Genomic DNA, 26,623 nt, shown 5'->3' on the forward strand with positions numbered 1-26,623 from the left:
ACTTTTTGTGTTGAGAGAGTCTGTTTGAATTTTCTCGGTTTCTTGGGTGATGAGGGATGATGCCACTCACGTGACTGGCGCTTGGTCTCTGGGGTGTTGTGAGACACCCAAGTCTCATCACCAGTCACAATTTGATCAAGAAAAGCGTCTCCATCTGTGTGATATCGCATCAAGAATGTCAATGCTGAGGCCATTCTCTGAGTTTTGTGTTGGTCACTCAGTTGCCGTGGAACCCATCGTGCACAGATTTTGTGGTAGCCAAAATGTTGCGACACAGTTTCACCAAGCAAAGAACGAGAAATGTCAGGAAAGGCAATATGCAATTCGTCGAGTGATGTGCGCCTGTCTTGCAAGATTCTATCATTCACTTTAGTCTTCAGGTCTTCTGTGATGAGTGATGAGTGATGAGCATCCAGGTCGAGTTTCATCGTGGACATTTGTTCGCCCATTGTTGAACATTTCGCACCATTTTCTCACATTTCTTTCATTCATTACAGTATCACCATACACTTCTTTCAATTGCCGGTAAATTTGTGCAGGTTTCAAATGTCGGGCATTCAAAAATCGAATCACACTCCTCACCTCACAGTCGGCGGGATTATCAATCACGTCGTTCATTTTGAAGTAACACAAAATGCACAATGGCGACTTGTTGCAACCAGTACTCACAACATTATGAGAACATATGTTAAGGAAGCCAGTTGACCTTCAAACAAGGAAGGGGAGTCAGCTGCGCGGCGGGTATGCGCGAACGGTCGTTATTTCCTGGATCCCCCTCGTAATTCACTCCATTCTTAAGCTAAATGTTTATCCTAAAAGCATTCAAGTCTTAACTCTGCGTTCTGTGTTGGACACCTTTTCATACATACAGCACTCTCCTTCTGCTAACACATGTGGTTGAGTTCCATACTGAACGCTGATAGCGTTCCAGCTGGTGAATGATGTCACCTGTCCTTCGTTGCTTATGCTGTGTTTCATGTTACACCACTGGCAGTACATCTTGCATTCTCGAAGCCTAGAACACAAACATACAGTAAGTTCCAGTATTACAATGATTAAATTAATATAATCGTTTACACACTTACAAAAGAATTTTTAGATATGACATGTCTAACTTCAACTTCACACATCAACTATGCTTTCTTTAAATCATCACTTCAGCTGCATTTGAATTTGAATATTTACACATAAGGATATTAGGCAGAGTAACCTTCAAGACTAATTAAATGCTATTATATCCTTGTGTTAAATTTATCCTAAGCTTAGAAACATACCTTATTTTATTGTTCAAAATGTTTCGAAATCTACCTATACATATTACATAGCAGTTAACTCGGATCAACAGAATTATTTATGATAGTTATTTTCAGTTACTTACTTACTTACAAATGGCTTTTAAGGAACCCAAAGGTTCATTGCCGCCCTCATATAAGCCCGCATCCAGTCCCTATCATCATATCCCACCTCCCTCAAAATCCATTTTAATATTATCCTCCCATCTACGTCTCGGCCTCCCCAAAGGTCTTTTTCCCTCCGGTCTCCCAACTAACAATCTATATGGATTCCTGGATTCGCCCATACGTGCTACATGCCCTGCCCATCGCAAACGTCTGGATTTAATGTTCCTAATTATGTCAGGTGAAGAATACAATGCGTGCAGTTCTGCGTTGTGTAACTTTCTCCATTATCCTGTAACTTCATCCCTCTTAGCCCCAAATATTTTCCTAAGCGCCTTGTTCTCAAATACCCTTAATCTATGTTCCTCTCTCAGAGTATGAGTCCAAGTTTCACAACCATACAGAACAACCGGTAATATAACTGTTTTATAAATTCTAACTTTCAGATTTTTTGACAGCAGACTAGATGATAAAAGCTTCTCAAGTGAATAATAACACGCATTTCCCATATTTATTGTGTGTTTAATTTCCTCCCAAGTGTCATTTATATTTGTTATTGTTGCTCCAAGATATTTGAATTTTTCCACCCCTTCGAAGGATAAATCTCCAATTTTTATATTTCCATTTCGTACAATATTCTGGTCACGAGACATAATCATATACTTCGTCTTTTCGGGATTTACTTCCAAACTGATCGCTTTACTTGCTTCAAGTAAAATTTCCGTGTTTTCCCTAATCGTTTGTGGATTTTCTCCTAACATATTCACGTCATCCGCATAGACAAGCAGCTGATGTAACCTGTGCAATTCCAAACCCTGCCTGTTATCCTGAACTTTCCTAATGGCATATTCTAAAGCGAAGTTAAAAAGTAAAGGTGATAGTTATTTTCAGTTACAAAAGTGAAAGTAAATTTTACAAGTGCCATTTTGAGCTTTGGCATTTCCAGGCGAGCTTCATGCTCTACTTAATATTACACAATTTATACTTAAGAGTTTTTCCTGGAATGGACGATATCACGTCAAGGTCATTCTGATCCAATGACACAGGCTTCCTCAGTTTCCTCTGGCTAGACAGTGTGGTTCAGTAGCTGAAAATATTGTTACATGTGGGGAACAGAGTGTAAATCTCGTCCCCATATTTTGTTAGATCACTTTCTTGCAACAACAATTAGACAACCTGTAATTAAATAGGTTAGTAAATATTTCTAGTTCTCAGTCCGTAACGAGGTGAAGTTGGTTGGCTTCTCTGTTCTGCTGTTTCATTACTCACACTGAGAGCATTAACTGAATTATGAGTGGGGGGGTCGAACTCGTGGTCTGGTTCAGCAGAACTGTGTGCCTGGGGAGGATCATGTCATCTCGCTTTCCATAGCCAAGAGGGATTTCGTCCTCGGACTCAAAACCTCCATCTCTTCCTACTTTATCTCTTAATTCGCTTAGTGGTATCTCATCTTCCGATGCCCATGCTTTTTCTCTCGCCGTCCCTGACGTTTCATTGATTACCCCTTCACCTTGGGATTCTCTGTTCGATTCCATTCCCAGGGATCCTTCATCATTCTCACAATACTGCGTGTACATACTTTCCGTTTCATTTTCAGTAGAGTGAATGTCGTCATCCTGACCATCCACTCTACCGGAGCACAAGTTTAACCTATTTACATCAACTACTTGTGTTCTACCATCTCTGTAACGAATGTGGTAACTGACTTCATTTAGTCTTTCTACTATCCCAACTGGTTTAGCTAGTTTCTTTGTTATTCCCTTTTTCAACAATGTGCTGTGTATGAATACTTTGTCTCCTACCTCAAATGTTTCAAGTTTCACATTTCCCTTCTTGTACTGTCTGGCTTGCGTTGTCTTACTCTGCTTTAATCGATCTCTAACCACTTTGTAGACTGTCTTTAGCTTCCCAACCCCCAAGCTGGAGGACCACCCCTCATCGGCTGTCCGCGACTGCTTATTCAATATATTTACAGCTACCCTCCATATCTGGAGGCCGTCTCCTCGATCCGCAACCTGAGGACGCGCCATGCCGTGGTGATAGGGACCCACAATACATGGATTATGTAACTCATAGTCTGATTTTTCCAAATTCACACAAACAAAAGACTTAATATGAATGGTTAGGCAGCACACTTCTGTAAGAGAGTATAACAATAGCAATGATGCCCACAGGGTCAAAGAGGAGGAAGGAAACCTAAGATGACATGAAGGCACTCTGCTGCTGTTGTTAGTATTATTAATTAGTTATAGTTTATTATTGTTGTCTAATTTTCAACCTATTCGTATGAAAAGTGTTTTTTCTTTAAGCTATTATAATGGTTTAATAAAGCTAACCTTTTATTATTGGAGTAGAAAGAAAATTCAGGTAATGTACGAGGCTGAGTCAATAAGTAACCTTAATATATAAATAAAAAATCATACTCACATAGTAGATCGTAGTAGTATATATATATATATATATATATACAGGGTGTTTCAAAAATACGGGGCATAATTTCAGGTATGTATTTCCCACATGTAGACAATCAGAATAGTTCATTACAACATGTGTCTGGAAATGCTTTATTTCCGAGTTATGGCCTTCACAACATTGAAATTCACCAGAACGTTTTTCTTTCCGCAGGTCGTTGCCGTCAAAGGAGACATTAAGAGGGCACTCTGACAGTTCATTCCGAGGCGAAGGTTACATTCCCTCAACATGTGGGCCGGTATCATTGGTGATCGATTAGTTGCACCCCATGTACTTGTAAACAGACTTACGGTGCAGGCGTACACAAACTTCCTGGAAAACACCATACCTCATGTTTTAGAAGACACTCCACTGATCAATCGTCAACACATTCACTTCTTGCATGATGGCGCTCCTGCACACTTCAGTCGTACGGCTCGCCGGTACTTGGATCGAAGGTTTCCTGATTGATGGATAGGTAGAGGTGGCCCAATTGCTTGGCCTCCAAGCTCACCTGATGTGAACCCTCTCGATTTCTACTTGTGGGGCCATTTAAAATCATTGGTTTATTCGTCTCCGGCGCCTGATTTGGAATCCCTTCGGAATCTAATTGTGGCATGTTCTGAGGACATACGCAATACTCCTGGAGTTTGGGATCGTGTTCGCAGGTCAATGAGACATCGATGTGAGGTCTGTATTCAAGCAGGGGGTGGACATTTTGAACATCTTCTGTAATGACAACGACCTGCGGAAAGAAAAACGTTCCGGTGAATTTCAATGTTGTGAAGGCCATAACTCGGAAATGAAGCATTTCCGTACACATGTTGTAATGAACTACTTTGATTGTCTACATGTGGGAAATACATACCTGAAATTATGCCCTGTATTTTTTAAACACCCTGTATATATATATATATATATATATATATATATATATATATATATATATATACAAAACATCTGTATAACAGGAACACTTGTATCGAAAGTAGTGGGGACTATGTTAAAAAGTGATAAAGTGTTTGTAGTCTTATTGCACATATTCAATTAATAAAACAATTATTAAGGTTACTTTTTGACTCTCCCTCGTATTTAATATGATATTAATGAAGACAACTAACTGTAATATATTATACTGGTTACAGATTTATTGTAACAGAATTAAACAATATTACAATAAAGTGTGCCATTCACTTTATGCTGTGGGCCTGGTCATCTTAAGTGAAATCTTCCTACAAGAGCTTTTTTTATAAAGAGAAATCATTTGAATCAATTTCTCATAACTGGATCAGTCATCATCCACATCAAGGTTCTGATTCGCATTGGCCCCGATGTTCACACTTGTCACCAGATCTTCTTGCCCCTTCTTGAGTCGATCTCGGATCAGCTCAGCAATAGCTTTTTGGGTGCGCCTCTCCAGTCTCTCCAGTTTCTTGGCAACATCACGCTTCAGATCCCAGTCCGGCTTACGTGGTGCCAGGTTGGTAATGTCCTATAAATGTAGACACATTTAAAGTAGTCAGATCACGGATTCTCACCAAGATGAATAAACAAATAATAAATCTTCATTCTGTACAAGAAGACACCACATGTGTCTGAAGCCCTTTCTATAGGTTGCAGGAAAAGACCCTCTTTATGAAGCCTACAACGCGACATTATTGCACAACCAGTTATATATTTTCGAAATATTAATGGGAAATTCGCTGCTCTTCTGAACAAGAGAAATATGATAGATGTAGCAGTTGAAAGACTAATATGGACTGTCAAAAAGGAATGCACTAAAGTGGAGAATTATGTACCGCAGCTTTCAACTGTGCCATTATAATGATAACCAGATACACGATGTTGCCAACCTATGGACATGTTTACTTGTGACATCGTTACCAGGAGAGGTAGCACCATTGTTAGCAATAAGTTTAGGTAGGGTTTGATGAGGCGATATATTAGTGTAAATTATACACACTGATGGTGATAAGGTTAGATAGAGTTTGATGAGATACATTAATGCAGTGATGGGCGTTTGAGTGCATGTGCACTCCATGCACACGGGGAATTCCAAGTGCGAGCGCTGCAGTGCACTGTAGTGTGCCAGCAGCTATAACAGATCTTACAGAGCTTTTAAATGAGTTAAATTTAGGACTTTTAAATGAGTTAAATTTAGGACTTCAGGGAAAAGAAATTCTTAATACACGATTTGCAGATAGAATTGCAGCTTTTAAGGAGAAATTGCTGTTATGGATACGTCGAATGCAAAAGGGCGAAATATATCATTTCCTATCCTTATCTAAGCGCAAAGAATTTTGAACAATGAAAATTTCGAAATGTACGCATGTATTCTATCCGGTCTATTAGACGAATTTACATCAAGGTTCCACGATTTAGATTGCCTGGAAATGGATTTGCGTATTTTTGCTACATTTTCTGATTCCAACTGATTGTTGATAACGTCCCCCCTTCATTATAGTGTGAATTGATTGACCTGCGATGTGATCGAGAGATGCGAGCGAAATATGATTCAAGGTCGAGTCTTATGCAGTTTTATGACGAATTCCCAAGAGGACGCTTTCCCAATCTGCATAAGCTGTGTGAGAAATTTTTGTGTTTATTTGGTTCCACTTACAGATGTGAACAGTTATTTTCTATTACGAAAATAAACAAATCTCAAACAAGAAAGGATGGGCTTTTAACGGCAGTTCTTCGCATAGCTTGTGCTAATACAGTTTCTCCAAATCTTGAGAAATTGAGTAATATGAATTAATGTGCAACAGACATGTTTTGTTTTGTGTTTAAGGAAGTGTTTCATTACTTTGTGTTCTTATTTAGTTTGGTAGAATAACATTTTCTTTTGAAATATACAGTACGTACCACAACTTGAATAAACCAGTTTTCGTGCGCTCTAGAAGCACACTTCTCTTGTAGTACACTGTGCAAGCACAGAGTGCATAATTCTGCCCAACCCTGCATTAATGTCAGTGATAAGGTTAGGGAGAGTTTGATGAGGAGATAGTAGCTTATATTAGTGTCAATTAAATGCACTCTCGATTTCAATATTCTCTGTACCATATCATATTTCTTCTTCATTTCGCTGTCATAATGTGTTAAGATATCTTCGAAAACGTGCATTTTCTTTTACTAAATAAAAAAAAAACACCATTATAATCCGTAAATCTTGCACTTGACTAGTGCAGTGAATTGTTAAACAATATAATCACGAATTTTACTTGCAGCATTTCGATTCTCTTTTAGGTTCATGTATCCGTTCATGTACGAACCATGGATTATCTTATGCGCATGCACTGGTTGGGTATCTGCAACGGGGTTGAAACAGAACTGCATGATGTTGGAACACTTTTTTTGGATCATTATGTACTAAATCCAGAAATGCTATAACTGCGATCATGTTTGCCTGAGAACGGGCTACTTAAATATTATCGTTTCACAGCTAATTCACATTGCAGAAAATAGAAGTTCGATAATTTTCTATAAAAAGGTAACAAAAATATGGAAAGCAAGAATTCCACTAATTCGATGTCGTGTACGGGGGGAGGGAATCTCATCTAAAAGTATATATTTTTTTATTATTCATTTATATACTTCATTTATTATACTTTTAATGAAAGTTGCATGTTGAAAATGTAATTAACTATTTCAATACTCAAATAATTTTCATTCTCTTTCTTTTTGGCGACAATTTAAATTAAATCTCTAGTTTTATTATTCGTCTGCACTGTCACTTTCCATCTTAACATCGATGTGAACAGTCGATCATGTCTTTCTTAGTATCCAGGAGACGTTGGTAAGCTTATGCGCATGTCAGAGATGCGTACTTATCAGTACATGCCTCAATCTGCCAACTATTTCTGACTGTTCCGGACCCGTGCCAAAAGTTTGTTAGAACATCCGACTGAAGTACATGTTTCTGATTCAGAACTGGTTTGGAGTGTGTTAGAATGCCTTTTCTGTACTGCGCATGCTCACAATAGTTACGGATGGTTTCTGATTGTTGTTGGAACGAACCTTTTGTTTCAGATGGCTTGGTACAGTCTGGTCGCTAGTAGTGACTATAGTCAGCTCTGCTGTGTAATAGACATTATCCAATTCTTCCAAAGCACAGACCGTTGGCAATGAAGGATGATGACATAACAAGGAGATTGTGCAATTTATCTCAATTTATCAAGTTCAAGGGCAGCTGTACAAGCTATAATTTCACAACAGCATATAAAAGAATCTAGAATTGTAAAAAAAATTATCTATTATCTAAACTACAGAAGAAAATTAGTTTACAGCAGAGTCCTTCCCATTGTAATATAAAGGGAAATGAAATAGCACACTTTCTGCTTAAAAAGAGCACTGAAATTTTACAACCATCTATTAAGGAAATCCATTTCATTCTGTTATAAAGAAACTCGGAAATTTTGGATGAATTACATACGTAATCAGTGTTAGAATACACTCAAGATTACAGATTAAAATAGATGCAGCATGTCCACAACTGTGGAGTAGTGGTCAGTGCGTCTGGCCGCGAAACCACGTGCCCCGGGTTCGAATCCTGGTCGAGGTAAGTTACCTGGTTGAGGTTTTTTCCGGGATTTTCCCTCAACCCAATACGAGCAAATGCTGGATAACTTTCGGTGCTGGACCCTGGACTCATTTCACTGGCATTATCACCTTCATTTCATTGAGACGCTAAATAACCTGAGATGTTGATACAGCGTCGTAAAATAACCCAATAAAATGAAATGTACAATGAATGAATACTCACAGAATTCCAAAGCAACTTATACGTTATAACCCTAGAGGAAAAAGACATTTGAGACGGCCAAGGAAACAACTGACTCAGACTGTAACAGACCACATGGTCTAACACAGGCAAGGAAGGTAATGATGACTTCATTCTGTAAAACACCTAATCAGAAGTAAATAGATCTGCCCAGAAACAACAAAATTCAGATGGAGCAAAAGATAAAACCCTGGGAAATTTTATTCACTAACCACAAGATAATCCCCCAAAGGGCCACATAAACCTGCTGTTGCAAAATTCAGGTTGAAGAAGGTCAAGACTGTTGTGGTGTAGTTCATGCTGCGGGGATTTCATATTATATTGGTGGCTACATTGTTTTTTTTTATTTTGTGAACGCACCCCCATTTCTCCCCCTCTGATCGGAGAAAGAAGAGAGCAGTGCACTGTCTGCTGGGGGAGCTATGAGCGGCCTCGAGAGACCTCACTCACTCGGCAGCAGGAGAGAGAGACGACCACTAGTCTGCAAACTTCACCGAGGGATTTGTCGCTTGCTTGCAGTTCGCCACGGTCGGGCTTGAGTTCACCCGCCTGGTTGAAAGGGAACAACTCTGATTATGCGTGGGACGCATCGCCGATAGAACGCCGGTCTGATGTTGTAGTTACATAGACCCGGTCTCTGTGTGCTTCATCGTTAACAGAGCATTGGCCAGCTCTGTTAATTATTATATTCCGGACAGTGCGGAATGGTTAACATCCTTACCCGACAGTGAAGTTTCTCCGAGTGTATGATTGTACTATTGGTAATAGTTTGTGAGTCTACGACGACGTATCTTACGGGAACCAGCATCTGCATTCAGCTAAAGGTTGGAGTGTTGAACTTTATCGTATTTATCAGAGCCTATGTGCTACGGGGAACCGTACGTTTTCTTGTGGGCGTTTGATCACTCCTAATGAATATTACCATTATTTTCACTTCTTATTTCATGTTAGTTATTAGTTCTCTCTGTTTCGGCAATTTATGCCGTTATTAGACCTTCAGTATTTAATATCTCTTTTATTACCACCACCCCCCTTGCCTGGGGTTATTCTTATGTACTTGCAGTTCTTAATTTGTATAACATTTGTAATTTTTTTTCTCTCTGCTCTGTTTGTTGTTTATTAAATTGTTATATGTTGTTGTTGCTGTTGTTGTCTAATGCCGGGCTTTGGCAACGAAACCATTAGCGTTCTTGCTCTCCAATATTTCTCTGTGGTGGATCCATCAGGTAGAACTTCACAGGTTTGTTGATGATCTTCAGTCATTTCTTCTTCTTTGTTGCATAGAGGGCAATTTGGATTTGTGTAAATTCCTATTTTATTCAAGTGTTTGGCCAAATAATCGTGTTCTGTAAGCAGTCTGAATTTTGCTACTGCAGATTTACGTGGGATTTCGGGAATAATTTCTGGTTTTTTTATTAAAATGCTCCATTTTTTATCTATGGCTTTGGTACATAATGCTTGGTTTTGCTTGATTTTATATTTATTTTTAATTAGTCTTTTGATGGATGTAAAAGGTAGGCTTGTATTTATTATATTGATGGTGGCTTTTTCTTATAAGTATTATTGTCAGAGGCAACCAAAAACCTTGTACCATACGATCCATTTTTCCTTCCTGGGTTGTCCCCAGGCATGCCGACACGACACTGTTTGGCAAACCACTTATTCAGGATAAGAATTTCCCACACGAGCACATCTATCTGTTTATGTGTGATGCAAATGAAGAGATGAACATAGAACACATTAAAAGATGCACAGATTGCTACAAGAAGACGATATTATACAAAAATACTAGAGTACAAGACAGCGAATGACTTCATTATCAAGTGCCTAGGTATTAGACCAACAACAACAGTTTATCTATGGCTGCGTCATCACTCATAACACAAACCCAAATATGGAGATGGGAAGGGTGGTCATTCAATCAGTTTCTGTATGCTCCATGCAATATATATATTTAAAGCAGTGTCGGTGCTGTGCTGTGTTAAAATTGCGCGTTGTTAAATGTTCCATGACATACGTAATAGTATAGGCTATAATGGCTGAGCCTGTTGCTGGTAATTCACGTCTCAAACATCATAAGAAGAAACCCTTTACAAGCAGTTTGTCACCTGAAGTGAAGTAAGTACATTCTTGTAAAAATCGCGATGCTTTCAAGGCTTTATGTTAGATTCTTACTTTAAAATAATTATATATGAAGAGTTTGCGGGAAAAAACGATGAATGTCACAGTTTTCTTAAGGTTGATGTCATTATCTAATTCAATGGATCACTGCGAAATTTAATGTTGTTCTTATGAAAAATGGTAAAAAGGAGAATTATCACCACGAATACAGTAATCCTTTCCTTTATCTTCTATAGAAACAGCACTACATCTTTCAGTTATAGACTCAATTAGATCATTATCTAATCCTTAACAGAAATGTGACATTCATTGTTTTTCCCGCATACTCTTCATATGTTATGTGTCATTCCTCCATACATGTCCATGCATGCCTTATTCTATTTTCCAACATGAACATAGGACCAATCAGTGGTTGGAGCACAGAACGATTCTGCATTATGTTTGTTGACATGTACAGTCTCCTTCTATGTAATGATGATCAGAATACAGGAAAATGATATAAGTATTCTTCATATGAAGTTATGCAATACTGACCATAATCAGATCAGACACACACCAGTACAATATAAGAAATAAAGATAATATTTTTATTGAAAGTTTTAACACAACTCTATATAAAAACAGTTTCATTCATGCTGGTCTTCTTATGTACAATAGCCTACCAAATTATCTTAAAGAAATATCTGCACATCAGAAATTTAAGAAAGCTCTTTATAAAATTTTAATCAAAAACTGCTTTTACAGTATGAATGAATTTATTGAAAATTGTCATAACTGAATAGAAAAAGAATGCCTTACTTCAAAAGACTTTACTTCCTCTTTTCCAGATCCTGACTTCGAGAAGTATGTCTTCTCATGAAAGACGCGATGGTTAAAATTGACTCCTGACTTCAAGAAATACTGCAAACGGGACTCATAGCCGAAATCGACCGACCTGTGGTTTTCTTTAATCAAGTTCCAAGTTTTTTATATTTGTATTTGTGTTGCATTTAATTATAGTTATTGCTTTTATGTATATATTGTGTAATTAATTATTAGTTTGTAAATATGACATGTCCCATATCATGTATATGATCAGTGGATGTAATAAATGATTATGATTGTTATTATGATTATGCAAGAGGCAACAGTGTGCCTGATAAACTAGCTGAGTTGGTTAGGCATGCAACCAATAATGCTAAGCAAATCTAGCTTTCAGGTAAAGCTCCCTGTGAACCAGATTTGAATAATTTCAAGGGAAAAAGTGTTCCGGGGCCGGATATCAATCCCAGGACCTTTAGCTGAGCACGCCAATGCTCTACCGACTGAGCTACCTAGGAACTTCACCCGACACTGTCTCAATTTTTCCCTTGTGGGTCCCTATCACCACGGCATGGCGCATCCTCAGGTTGCAGATAGAGGAGATGGCTTTCAGATATGGAGGGTAGCTGCGAATATATTGAATAAGCAGTTGCGGACAGCCAATGAGGGGTGTCCTCCAGCTTGTTACGAAACCACACAATAAGCCTCTGAATGGGACTGATTCTTTGGCACGACTACAGTTTATTTGGAGCTAAGAGGGACGAAGTTACAGGAGAATGGAGAAAGTTACACAATGCATAACTTGTCGCATTGTATTCTTCACCTGACATAATTAGGAACATTAAATCCAGACGTTTGAGATGGGTAGAGCATGTATGGGCGAATCAAGAAGTGCATATAGAGTGTTAGTTAGGAGGCCAGAGGGAATAAGACCTTTGGGAAGACCGAGACGTAGATAGGAGGATAATATTAAAATGGATTTGAGTGAGGTGGAGCATGATGGTAGAGACTGGATTAAACTTGCACAGGATAGGGACCGATGGCAGGCTTATGTGAGGGTGGCAATGAACCTGCGGGTTCATTAAAAGCCATAACTATATCCACATACCTCGAGTAGGCTGAAAAGATGCCAGAAACCAACATTGAGTGCACATAAACTCTGTGTGACTTGAAATTGTGGTTTTCTGTTAACGTACCTACAGTAATGTATATATTATGCATATCTAGCTTTCACATAAAGCTCCCTGTGAAATAGACTTGAATAATTTCAAGGGAAAAATTGAGATGGTGTCGGGTGAAGTTGATTTTTTTATACATCTTGATTACACAACTTTTAACACTGTATCACTTCGGAATATGTATGATGAGACTTTCCTGTATTAAATTCTAACGTACCTTGTTCACATGTTTCGACCTATTTATGGGTAATCCTCAGAACTGGTCATTGTTGGTCTTGGCACCTCTCGTTTTGTTTCCTGTGAGGGGTGTCAAAACAAGAGGCGCCAAGACCAACAACGACCAGTTCTGAGGATGACCCATAAATAGGTCGAAACATGTGAACAAGGTACGTTAGAATTTAATACAGGAAAGTCTCATCATACATATTCCGAAGTTGATTTTTTATTTTTTTAGAGTGAATGGCCAAAAGAGCTTATCTGCATAAATATTTTCGGATACTGAAAAATATATATACTGTATTTCTGTCTTTATAGAAATAAATACAACTTCTGTGTCAAATTTCCTGATCTTATCTAACAAAATAATGGAATTATGGCAAATTATAATTAAATTAAATTATTATTAAATAATTCAAACTAAGAAATGGATTTCGAACACCTCAAAATCTGTGCTTCAGTGGCTGGCCATGATAATATCTTTGAAAAATATTGGAGTGCAAGAGGTCAAATGACTTTATTGTCAAACGCCTGGCATTAGAAAACAACAACAACATAATTAAATAAATTGTTTAAAATTTACAAAATTAAATATACTTCCTTGCATCACATCTGAGAATTTACTGACATTATTGGACTAATATTTTGCCACTGCTGCTACTTTGGTGACATTTACATCCAGCAAAAATATTTTCCAAATTCAAAATGGTGTGGTGGAAAATGTGTGTAGATTTGTTTGATTTGACATGGAATCACCCATATGTGAAAGACTTTTCAATAAAGAATTTGATATTTTTATTACTATCAGGCCAATATTCAAGACACTTACTGTCTTTACAGGGTGTAATGGCTTCAAAATGGTTTATATCCAATGAGTGAGCATTCAGTCCTTTCAATAGATCTATACTCATTTTTCAATTTACAAAATTCGGAATATGTATGATAGGAGCAAAGACAACAACAAACACGCAGACAACATCATATTTTAGCACAGATACGTAGATGACATACTAACACTATACAAAGGAAACAAAAGACAGATCCAAAACCTACATCAACACAAACAAAATACACCCAAAGCTACACTACACATTAGAAATTGAAAACAACAAATCCATAAATTTTCTAGACATCACAATAACAAAAGTAGACAACAAACACACATTCAAAGTATACAGAAAACCCACAACAACAACAACACACATACACAACACATCCAACCGCCCAACATAACACAAACAAGCTGCATTCCGAACAATGGTACACAGACTACTCAACATACCAATGAACCAACAGGATTACAACGAAGAACTAAACACAATCAAATACATAGCACAAGAAAACGGATACAACCCCAACATAATAGACAACATAATACGTAAGACAAAAGAAAATCACAAAAAAACAGAAGAATACAACACAAAAACAAGAACACAAAAAATACATCACACTAACATACGAAAACAAAAACACACATAAAATTGTAACCTCATTCAAGAAATTAAACTACAACATCGCATACAGAACAAATAACACTCTACTAAAACATCTTAACACACAAACAACACAAACATACAAATACAACCACACAGGCGTATACAAACTCAAATGTAACACCTGCAACAACTTCTACATAGGACATACAGGCAGATCATTTCAAACACGTTACAAAGAACACATCACAGCCATAACAAAATTACAAAACACCTCCACATATGCAGAACATATCACAAATGCCAACCACACCTACAGAGACATCAACACAGACATGGAAATACTACACATCCAACCAAAGAGCCAGAAACTCGACACACTAGAACAATATGAAATATACAGACACACGAAAACACACCCCGATATTCTCAACACACAACTCAATTTCAAAACACATACACTCTTTGACTCTACACTACGAACACAACCACACAGGAAACAAGAGGCGCCAAGACCAACAACGACCAGTTCCGAAGATGACCGAAAATAGGTCGAAACATGTTAACAAGGTACGTTAATAATATTTAACACAAGAAAGTTCCTATCATACATATTCCGAAGTGATACAGTGTTAAAAGTTATGTAATCAAGATGTATATATTACAAAATTCCTTGATATTTCATAGTCCATAACAATGTCGACTAATGATCAAAGAAAATAGGACTTGATTCCTCGACAGAACCTGTGAGACAAACTAGCTGGGAGGCAGTTAATCTTGTAATTTTCATTCCATTATTACTCCATTACCACCACGTCGCCACTGCATGCACTTGAATATAAGAGCTGCACCTAAACTCACCAGATCCTCAATAACGACCTTCGTGTTGGCAGATCCCAGCTGTTCCCCAACCTCTGCCTCCACATTGCCTGGCTTTGCTTCAGGCAGAACATTCTCTTTCAGCGAGTCATCCTGTGGCTTATAACTCCGAAATTTTGGTCTGAAACATCCCATCATAATGTGGTTCAAGCACAGCTACCCATGAAATGATCTGAAATTATGAACAACATTAAGCATTGTTTAAGTCCCACACCATAGCACTGTGGTCTAAGACATCATGCCTGAACCTATGTTGGAATGAGCGCTGGTTTCAGTCCTCTTTTCTCATAAAATTTCGGCCAGAGTATGGGATCAGTGTCCACTCAGTATCATGATGAATTTGGGAAGCTAGAATGACAGTAAAATCTAGTTTCGAAATTTAGCTATAATGCCTTGGATGATCATCGTGCTGACCACAAGCTACTCCCATACTGGTTGGATGATCGTTCACCTTGCTGAGGCATGTGGACATGAGGCCAACAGTCGGCTGGTCAGTCTTGGCCCTTCACAAGCTATCATGCCATGGATTTCATTTTATTTAATTTTAAATGTATGTCTAATTACCTACTTTAAGCAGGGCCATCTTAACAGCATTATAGGCCCCCGGGCAAAGCAGTGTACTGGGCCCTACTCACAGGAGTGAATGTAAATTATCTATAAAATATACCTATATTTATTAGTACCTCCAACAAAATCAGTGTTTCGACACTTAAAAACGTTATACACAGCAAAGACTAATCATTACAAAGGTTTGGACAATTCAGAATGAACCTTGAACATCAATCCAGCGAATAGGGATTATAAAGAATGGACACTGAGCGAATTTTCCTGTGTTTTGTTTCTCTGTGCGCCAGCAGCTAGTTCCACTTTCAAGCGCTAGAGGTAGTGTAATCGAGCATACGCTAAGATAATAGAGTTGAGACACAGGATCCAAACATCGCCTACCTCATTGCATAATCCAGTAACAGCTTTTCCTTATTTCTCAGTGACAAACTAGTTGTAATAATAATATTTTATATTTCAGATATCATAAATTATATTATAAAATAATATAATACATTATAAAATTAAGTATCGAATTCGTTTAATATTTGTATATAATATTATATAGGTATATGGTTTTACTTCTCGTAAGAGTTGTTTTTCCATTTTCAGCGCTATCAAATCATTACATATTTTAATTGTTGTTGGGGTCAACGTCTCAACTCTCATTGTAAAGGAACTCTAGAGACTAGGTATTACAGTTAATGAAGGATTTTTTATTTTATGGATCCAATTTATTTTATTTGAGTACATAATGTACCTAGATGTATTAATTATATGTGTTATATTTCCGCTGTGTCGACTGCTAGCTGGTTTGATGTCAGCGCCAACTCTAGGGAGAAAGCTGAATCTGACGCTCTAGCTGGCTTGAAGGTCATTGAAATCGGTCCGGCTACATCAAAGGTACCGATGCGAAGTGTCCATTCTTTATAATCCCTATTCGCTGATCAATCAATCTTCTTAATGTATCCAGCTCTTTGCTGACAACATAAAGTCCACTATAGTCTACTGTAGTCTATTCAGTTGTTGTTTTTCACGAGAAATGAGGGGTAATTGATCGGTGTTCATTATAGATGCCTGTTGCTAATAGCCAGAGTTGGGGTGTAGTCAAAATATACTGCAGGGCTGTGTCTTCTGCAAATGGTACTGATGATTTTAATTTACTTTTGTGGTTTATGGATGGACAGTATAGAAGAATGTGTTCCAGATCTTCATCATGATTATTACACCACAGACAAGTAGGATTATTAGAAATGTGAAATCGGTGTAGGTACAATTTGTGTGACAATGTGACCTGTTCTGGCTCTTGTTAAAAATGTTTGAACATGTCTGGGCAAGTTTTTTGTACATTTCCAGGTCATTTGGTTTCTTTTGTACAGACTGTAAAATTTTCTCTTTGTCAGAAGAGAGCCAATTGTTGATCCATAGGTTTATAAAATGAGACTTTACTGAAGCAAAAGCAGTGGATAAAGATATCACTTAAAGAGGTCTTGATTGCAAATATGTTGCCTGTTTTGCAATATTATGGACTTTGTCGTTTCCAGGTATACCACAATGACTAGGTATCCATTGAAATGTTATTTCCTTTTGGAGTTTTTTTAGTTTACTTAGTTGTTTCTGAAATGGAATAATTCTATGTCCATATAGGTTTGGTACATATTTAATTATATTAAATGTAGCCCCCTTGGAGTCGGTAAGTATGCAAATAGATTTGTCAGAAATTTGAGTAACACACTGAAGAGCAGCATCAATAGCTAGCAATACAGTGTCAAGACTGGAGGAGGATGAACATGGCATGAAATAACTTTCTTGATATTTTGGATTATAATCCCCTTCTCCTGATGTCCCATTGTTAGATTTAGAGATCCATCTGTATAAATCTGAAGGTGATCCTTATATGTGCTGCAGAGTAGTTCCATGGCATCTAACTTAAGAATGTATGGAGGATCATTTTTGGAATGATTTCCTGGAATTTGTATGCTATGTTCTGGAATCAACCATTTCAATGAACATGAAAACAAAAAAATGTCTATATAAAAATGGTACTTAATTGGTATTGACTGAAATAACATGCGCACATTATGAAATTACCATGAGTTATTTATTATAGATCAAGTGTTCAACACAAACATTTGCGAAATTTCTTCTTGTGATTTTCATTTGTTTGATTGTTGAATTACTGGGAAGAAAAGATGAGTTCATAGTAAAATTATTATTATTAATAATATTAGGCTGATTATTAATCTCCATATTTTGTGAATCAAAATTAATTAGTGCTACATCACATAAGGTGTTGAGATTATCACTTATTTCACAAGTGTCCAAGCTAGATCTAGATTCTTGCATAGCTATCGCACAGAACACAGAAGTTCTAAAAAGAAAAAACGAATTAAAAAGGAAGGAAAATATTTACTGTACGTAGAACTTAAGACACTATAAACACTAATTCACAGAAAAGAATATGCGTCACTTTAGAACACAGGACAATCAATCACTTTATCTAGTCTTAGACAAATTGAGCATTTAAATCATACCGCCACTGGATAATGGGCATAGTCCATAGTTTCACCACTAGATGTCACGGCGAAAAAAATGCCGCCATTGTTAATGTCAATCAACTGAATGTTTAAAAGCTCCAGTGAGGAGCAGTGATCTCAACATTTTAGTATAGAGCTCAATGGTGAGGAGAGAAGATTGTGTTCTTCTCTTCTCCCTGAAAGCTCGCCATATTGCCAAACTTCATGAAAACAAAAATGAAATTTAAAACACAAACCCTTGCCAACAGAAAACAGACCTATGATGATTTTCATTACCTGAAGAATTACAGCTGCGAAAATACATTACCATTGTCATTTTAATTATCTGGATCATTACACCCCACAAGAAATGACATCCAAGTTAATCCTAGAGTTAATTTTTTTAGACTGACCATATGAAAGTAAAATATGAATTCAGACTTCCAATTGACTTGTATTTTTTTTTCGCCGTGACATCTAGTGGTAGAACTGTGAACTATTGTTCTCGATCCATTCTGAGAATAGTTACAATTACAATGTTATCGTAACATGAAACACATTATTATCAAGAGATATGATCATTAAAATTGGGGAAGAATATTAATTACCGAGAACATTTGTAAATTTGTCAACGGTGGAGCTTACAAATTCAACCTAACCTTACTTACATAGTTAATGCAACGTAACGATCACACAAACCTAGGCAAATTGATCGAAACTTCTGTATTACTTTCCTCTAACTTATTTCCTTCTTTACCAGTTTCGTCATGCTTTCGTTTCAAGGCCTTCAGTCTTTCTTTCCTCTTGAGAGCTTCTTCTTCCATAGATCCTATACTACTTCCTTCTGCTGCCATATTTGCGCTGCTGGTGACATAAGGACTGCCAACCATATTGCCTCAGAACTAAATTGCAATGTGTAGTTTTTAGTTGGTTCATTTTACGACGCTTTATCAACTGCTATAGTTATCTAGCATCCGAATGAAATTAAGGTGATATTGTCGGAGAAATAAGTCCAGGGTCCAGCGCCGAAAGTTACCCAGCTTGTTAATGGATTGAGGGAAAACCCCGGAAAAATCTCCATCAGGCAACTTGTCCCAACCAGGTTTGAACCCGCGCCCGCTCGTTTCATGGTCAGACATGTCCACATCGGTGAACTACATTGTGTAATGATTGTGGCCATTGCCTTGTAAGTTCAGAATATTTTAAAATAGGCCTAGTTTCTGATACCGGTACCAAAAGTATCCAACTACCGGAGTCTTATGGATTATATTAACATTATTCCATTCCCAAATTCCACACATTTACATCACTACACGAAGCAGAGGTAATTTTATTTGAGAATGTATTTCCATCACAGGCATTCACCTTGATGTGGTAAGGGAGTTTATAAAGTCGTACTTACGAGCAGACAAGAAAGTAGGGGTTGCCTATTGACAGCTCAGAGCAATACTATCGTAACTAGCAGCACCAATAGTAGTAGTGGCGACAGTATTGTTCTGAACCATCACTATAAAAGCTACAGTAACACCAATGCAGCCCATTCATTTTCACAGTTTTTCTGTGGAGGAAAATAGATCCTCATTCCTATCTCTGTGCAGGGACTGCGAGGAAGGACAGAAATCATGACTGTGAATACTTGGAACAACAAAAGCAATTCTGTTCAACCTATCAAAACAAAGCTCAGAAACTATATAATGCGATAAAGTGGCAAACATAGTCTCACATGGACTGATATTAATGGTGTCAGTCAAATCCAGAAGCAAAATCTGGTAACTAGGCGACACACTGAATATATCAGTACATTACGAAATTACTACTAAAAACATTATATCTTTATCGCTTATTAATGTATATGGTAGCTCTTGACATATGTCTTTCACTGGATAATGCAGAATATCTGATTCCACCTGATTACAAGTTCATGAAACTTGGTGATTTTAAAACTAATATCATCTATAGGATATTATCTTTCAAATTAAAATGGCAAAGCAATCTGCAAATGGTTGCTAATTAATGACATTTTACTTATTTTCATTTACAGGATTATAATGTTGTTGTTTTCTAATGCCAGGCGTTTGACAATAGTCATTTGATCTCTTGCACTCCAATATTTTTCAAAGATTTTATCATCGTCAGCCACTGAAGCACAGATTTACTGGATTATATGTATACATATCTTTCTGTACCTAAAGTTTTATCTTTCTTCTCTAATCATTTCTTTCCATTCACTCCTCTTTCTCTCATCTCTGTCCTGACCTCTTGCATCCACGAGCTTCAAGACTTACTCTATTTTTTCTTCCAAGTGGACATCATTCCAACACCTATCTGGGTAATATTCCCTCTTGCATCCTTATCCTACGTTCATACTAATTCAATTGCTTACACCTCACATAATCCAGAATAGAATTTTATTAACATATACAGTAATTGTATTTCTCTAATTTTAAATTGTCGCTAATCTCTTAAAAAATCCATTTTCATTCATAGTAGTTCGATTTTAAATTTTTTATTAGTTTTCAGAATTTTGTATGATTGTTTCAGTGTTATCTGTTATCTCTAAGGTAGGTGACGAATCTTTTCTGTACATTTGGACAAGTATATGCATTTAAAGAGCCAACATATCGTCGCCTGAATGCAAGAACTAGGTAACTTGATTTTTCATATTTTGTGACATTGCCTATTTACTTATTTATTGCACTAAGGAATATGTCTCGTTTTCTTTTACCTACTTGTTATATTAAAAAATAGATGTCGCTGGTATCATTCGATCAGTTACCTAGATCCTGGATTACATTTTGTGCGATTTTTGCTATGCTATAAAGGAGGTAATTTAAAAAAAGCAAATTTCGAGTTACCTAGTTCTTGCATTCAGGCGACGATATTGTTTCCAACTACTTCTTTTGGCTTCAATTATGTTTTTTCCTGAGAATTGTCTTGCTGGTATACCATTCTGTAAGGCATAACACACATAAATACACATTTCACGATTATTAGTTATTAGTCTTGTGGAAGTATATGAAATTCTGAATTTGAATTTTGAATTCATTTTTTATAGGTTTTCCAATAAGTTATATGATAATGAAAAAACAATATGGTTTCAATATTTCCGTCTTTGACATTTTTTATTGTAATGTGAACCAAAAAAATTATTTTTTGTTAACACATTTCAATTATAGAACATTTTCGCCCTGTGTAGGGCATCTTCAGACAATTGTGTAGATATCTGTGCTTAGTGTACAAAATCAATATTACATAATACAGGAATGTGACCAATTATACAAACTTTAAAATTTTCATTGTATGAAATTCTGACAAGCAAAGCTGTCATCTAAAATTAATGATATTTCTTGTAGATCATGCTTCATAGCCACAAAATAATCACTAGGGCTGGCAGTTTCCAATCCAGAACATCGCTCTTAGGTTAGTAGGTTATTTTGACAACACACACAAGCAGATTCTGGATTAAGTGGTTATGGAATAAGGTAAGATTCTTAGTGGCTCATAGTTCACATGGTTGCATTACCTGACATTGTTTATTAAGTTCTAATTGGTCTGTTTCAGCACACTACTCTTAAACTGTATGTTTATGTTCTCTTCCCCTTGTTATCAATAGTACTGTAAACTGGGGTTACTTTGAACATTTTTTCAGAAAATCATATTTAGGTTTCTACATGCTGCACTTGTTGTAGATGAAGGCAAATTATTATAAAATCATTCTCATACCAAATTTACCTCCATCTGTAACAAGAGCTGCATGTAGAAACCTAAATACGATTTACTGAAAAAATGTTCAAAGTTTCCTCTGTGTTCAAAGTAACCCCAGTTTATGTTGTTTTTTTTTTTTTTTTTTTTTTTTTTGCATTTGACATACTGTATTTTATTTTATTTAGTAAATGTAACAGTAAATGTAACAGTCAACTTCTAGGAACTGCCAGCTCTAATAATCACCAATGCTTGAAGTTAGGATACTGGAATCTTGTAATTCAATAAAGTGGACGTAGGTAAGTGTCATGTATACTTTATTTACTACATTTGATAATAATAAAACAGCACAGTCAGCATCTACAATACAGATACCAATTTGGAACATTCTTATTGAGTAACAATTGAAAATAAATCACATTCTTATTCACAATAATAATATATTAAATTGTTATACACAGCCATAATCGAGATAAATACTACTGCAGCTTGTAAGCTCAAACATTCAGTACAATGAAATATGCTGAAGCTTTAATACTCCTAGAGGTGGAAATGTTGAGGGTGGTGATGACATATGCAGTGGCAAGGTGAGGCATACAGCGTGAAAAGTTGCTCTCCGCACATTCTCTTTCTCTCATTCACTCATTTATTCATTCAACCATTCACTTGGTCACAAATGCGCTCAGGAAATAAATGCAGATATTCAGTGATTCCCAATCTCATACAAAGTTATGATACAAAACCTGAGAAATAATCACGCTCAGCTGTAATGGTCCCCCAGATATGGGTGCTTCGTGGTTCACATGACACAAGGCAGAATCCTTCCTTTTGTGCGAATGCAAAGCATTCTTTCATCGGTGAATAAATATCTTATTTTATCCTCTCTATCTCTATTCTCTCTATGTCTACAGAAATAACTTTACATATGCAACTGAGGCATTCTCTGGAACAAGAACTACAAAATCTCGAATCCAAGATAGAGAGCATCTAATATTTTAGGTCTGGTATAACAGCATTGAGCAGAACGATAGTCAAATATTCCTAGAGGGCATTGTGTTGGAGGTAAATAATATTTTGTCAGGAGGGAGATGGGTTATTAAGGATTCAATGTATGCTGGAAATGGGAACGAAGTAATGTTCGTTAAGTTGTTATTCCAGGGAATGCCTCAATTATAACAAAAGCTTGAAAAAATCAATTTAAAAATAGGGAGAGGGGGCAGTTTTATAAGAAACGACAATGGTTGTCATTTTCAACATCTTCTCGCTTTGGAAATTAGATAAACAAAATTTTGATGTTTTACACAACACTCCACTAATCTTTGGATATGAATGTATATAAGGAAATTTCATGTCTGCATTGTATGTATATCATGCTAACAGTTTTTCTTTCTTTCTTTTTAATTTTTTTAAGTTACAACTTAAATATTTTCTTTATTTGCTTGAATTTTTAGTTTTAATAATCTCAAGATAATTGCAAATACAGTAGAATTCCTCGTATCCGGCACCTAAATAACCAGCAATTCCAGAACAATGGCACTTTTGATAAAGAAAAATAAAAATGGAAATTGTGCATATAGTGTAGTTTTAGACATGCGGTCATTTCGGTGAAATTTTCATTGACTTCTGATAACGACATAGAGGGTCTTAACAGCAGTTATGACATTGGTCAGTGGTAATGCAGCATATCACTTAATATAGTAAATCGTTAAACAGAAATTAAATCTGCTTAAAAAAAAAGGGGGCTAAAAGCTTTAAATCATCATATGCCATGATGTAGGCTACCCTGCTCTCGATGTCATATGGCCGCCATTCAATATATCTTAAATTACAGTATTTTTAGTTCGTTTTATATTATGGACTAACAGATGAATGCACTGTATTAAGTACCGAAAATAAAGCTCGCCTTTCAAAATTTAATTTAAAAATTCGCATGCAAATTGTTAAATATCTACATGAAAAAAAAAAAAAAAAAAAAAAAACCGTTGGTGTCAGTCTTTAAATAACCCATGAAACTATTTTCCAATTAACCTCCAAAATTTGTTATTTGGCACTGGTTGTGTCCCGTAGTTGCCATATACAAGGAATTCTAATGTAGGAATAAATATTTTGCAAGTCTAGTTTCTTAACAGCCACTGCCCCATATATTGGCAACAGCTAATGTGAGAGATTCCTATTTCCCGAAAATATTAATTATTATTCCTTTTACTACCTGTACAGAACCTTATTTTATAATGAAGTCCGTAAAAGCAATTTTAACATTCCCCCCTCCCTACAAGGTTAAAGGCACAACATTTTTAAAAAGAGTCTTACTGTGTGAACTTCTTTCGTAGAATCTGTGGCTCAAGCAATACTGGAAAATAGAGATGGGACAGAAACTGTGTAACAGTTTTTCTTTCTTTCAACAGTTTCGGAAGTTTCAAAGCTTTAGAAATGAAAACTGTTTACAGATGTCCTCTGTCAACTGCAGTTTGACAGTCAGTGTTTTCATTAATTCTCTACCAAGTTCCAGAGCAAAACTGTCTAGGTTCTCCATGTAGAGTGCTACCATCCCATTTGAGTTGTAGGTACATTCAGGAGTAGACAAATCCCGGGCTAGGTTACCATGGCACCTAAAAATTTGTATGTGGTGCCTGAATTTTTTTATTGAATTCACTTTTTTTAACACTCAGTTCAAGCCCTATGAACAAGTTCCAGTGTATAATGTGTTTTATTAATTTTATAATATTGTTTAATATATTTCAGTAAATGTATATTTATTTCAGCTCGAACAGTTTTTTCATTGCATGTATGGGTAAAAAAGAAAAAAAAAAAATGACTCCTAAAGAAAAGGAACTGGCACCTGAAAATTTTGGAGTTTTGTCTATCCCTGGTTACAGATATATTGGTAATTTAGCAAACTTATATCTAACCTAAAATTTAATCACTTTTTCGTTTTCATGTCCAACTTCTTGGAAGGTAACACCGCACGGTTACAGCAGCATTTCCGAAAACAAGAAATGTAAAATCTACACAGTTAAAAAAAAATATTAAAACCATTCTCTCTGAATGTAGTTTTTGGATTTCACGTTCAACAGCTATGCAGGGAAACGTTATTTTAAGCTGTTTCACTATTAAAAGAGTAACACTTGGAACAGTGTATCCCATCTCTACTTGGGGACTCAATTTCAATATAGGGATCAGAAGTGTCAAGAATCCGAAATGTTAATTGTAATGCTGGTCATACACTATCGAATTCTTCAAACTACAGGAATAAGACGGGTTGGCCTGGGCTGGTGGGAATCACTGATAGGGGACACAACAGGCGGCTCGCAGTATCTTTAAAATAGTTCAATTCAGTCTTGTGGTCGCCCCACCTCTCATCGGAATGTTTGAGCATTCAATCCTCAGTCGCAAGATATCACAGTCTCAGTACCTGGATCCCAGGGTGATGATGTCACATGGGATCTTTTGCAGCTGCAGTTTCATCCTTCAACTTGTCGAGCTCAACTCGCAGTGACTCGTACGCTTTTTGCAAGGCCTTCGTGTTGTTGTAACTCTTCATGTGGCCTTTAATCTCCTAAAAACACACCAGAGCATTATCCAAGATGAGACAAAATATTATCTGAAAGGGCCTTTCATCGAACTATTTCCAATATTGTTAATATGTTCGAAAAACATGACGTTTGGAAATTCTGATTTATCTGCATGACAACATGTGAGGGAGGGTGTCGGGTTGGCTATTTCGGTTGACTGCAAAGGTCACTCCAAAAGTAATGCAACATATTTTGGTTAAATATATCTTCACTTTTACAGTACTGCTACCTACACAATGCAGTCGCATTCTTTTTGCTCCACTTCTAAGTTATTTCAACGATTACAATTTTACAATTATAGAGGTTTCGTAAGATTTTTTTACATTTATCGAAGTGTTACTACAATTTTACTAATCCTCCATTTTTATTTCACAGCTGTTGTAATTTATTTTTTATCTTGTTGGTTTAATAATAACAATAATAATAATAATAATAATAATAATAATAATAATAATAATAATAATAATAATAATACTTACAACTTACAAATGGCTTTTAGAGTACCCGGAGATTGTCACCCTCACATAAGCCCGCCAATGGTCCCTATTCTGGCAAGATTAATCCATTCTCTACCATCATATCCCACTTCCCCCGAATCCATTTTAATATTATCACAGTCTAGTATATACAGTCACAAAGTTCAATATATATGGGAACACAAGGTACCATACCCTCCTTCTTCGCCAACAAATGTAAAAACCTGGGGCTAACACACAGCATTGTGAAGTAAATAGCCATTAGTGCCCTCAAAGGATTGGCTCAGATATTGAGAAATCATTTGTACAGGAGTGATAATAGAAATTTCAAGTTATCTTAACCGATGGCTGTTGATTGGTTTAGATATCAATGCCAATAAATCCGTACTATTATTTTTCTCGTGGTATATGGCATTCATATCATTCTAACCTATCTGATGATATTTTTTTTTCCCTTTCTTAACTGTAAATGAGCACAAACGCTACTTAGGTGTAAATTTTTCTGACATTTTGTATATTCAATTCCCTCATCGTTTCAAATGCATATCATTTTACCTT

General features: G+C 36.5%; 2 protein-coding genes across 5 annotated transcripts in view; both read right to left on the reverse strand.

Annotated features, from left to right (window-relative positions):
* Window positions 1-4,969: 4,969 nt before the first annotated feature.
* LOC138699557 (coiled-coil domain-containing protein 12) lies at window positions 4,970-19,220 on the reverse strand. The gene is made up of 3 exons (XM_069825541.1): window positions 19,015-19,220; window positions 15,239-15,377; window positions 4,970-5,340 (listed from the first exon to the last, which is right to left on the reverse strand). The coding sequence occupies exons 1-3, from the start codon at window positions 19,203-19,205 to the stop codon at window positions 5,137-5,139; spliced, it is 534 nt and encodes a 177-aa protein (XP_069681642.1). The 5' UTR covers window positions 19,206-19,220; the 3' UTR covers window positions 4,970-5,136.
* Window positions 19,221-22,317: 3,097 nt separating this feature from the next.
* LOC138699560 (baculoviral IAP repeat-containing protein 6-like) overlaps window positions 22,318-26,623 on the reverse strand; it is a 37,527-nt gene continuing 33,221 nt past the window's right edge. For all 4 annotated transcript variants that reach the window (XM_069825551.1, XM_069825547.1, XM_069825548.1 and 1 more), the window contains one exon: window positions 22,318-25,573. In XM_069825551.1, coding sequence (XP_069681652.1) covers window positions 25,451-25,573 — 123 coding nt within the window. In that variant the 3' untranslated portion in view covers window positions 22,318-25,450. The remainder of the gene's footprint in view (window positions 25,574-26,623) is intronic.

Source organism: Periplaneta americana, chromosome 5 (genome assembly GCF_040183065.1).
Source record: "Periplaneta americana isolate PAMFEO1 chromosome 5, P.americana_PAMFEO1_priV1, whole genome shotgun sequence".
NCBI lineage: Eukaryota > Metazoa > Arthropoda > Insecta > Blattodea > Blattidae > Periplaneta > Periplaneta americana.

What these genes read in the sequence shown, in the direction of transcription:
- LOC138699557 (XM_069825541.1), bottom strand. Translation starts at nt 19,205, where the DNA reads ATGGTTGGCAGTCCTTATGTCACCAGCAGCGCAAATATGGCAGCAGAA. An exon ending in GTTTCGATCAATTTGCCTAG is followed by an intron (nt 15,378 to 19,014) that starts GTTTGTGTGATC and finishes GGGATGTTTCAG; the next exon opens with ACCAAAATTTCGGAGTTATA. An exon ending in AGGTCGTTATTGAGGATCTG is followed by an intron (nt 5,341 to 15,238) that starts GTGAGTTTAGGT and finishes CTACATTTATAG; the next exon opens with GACATTACCAACCTGGCACC.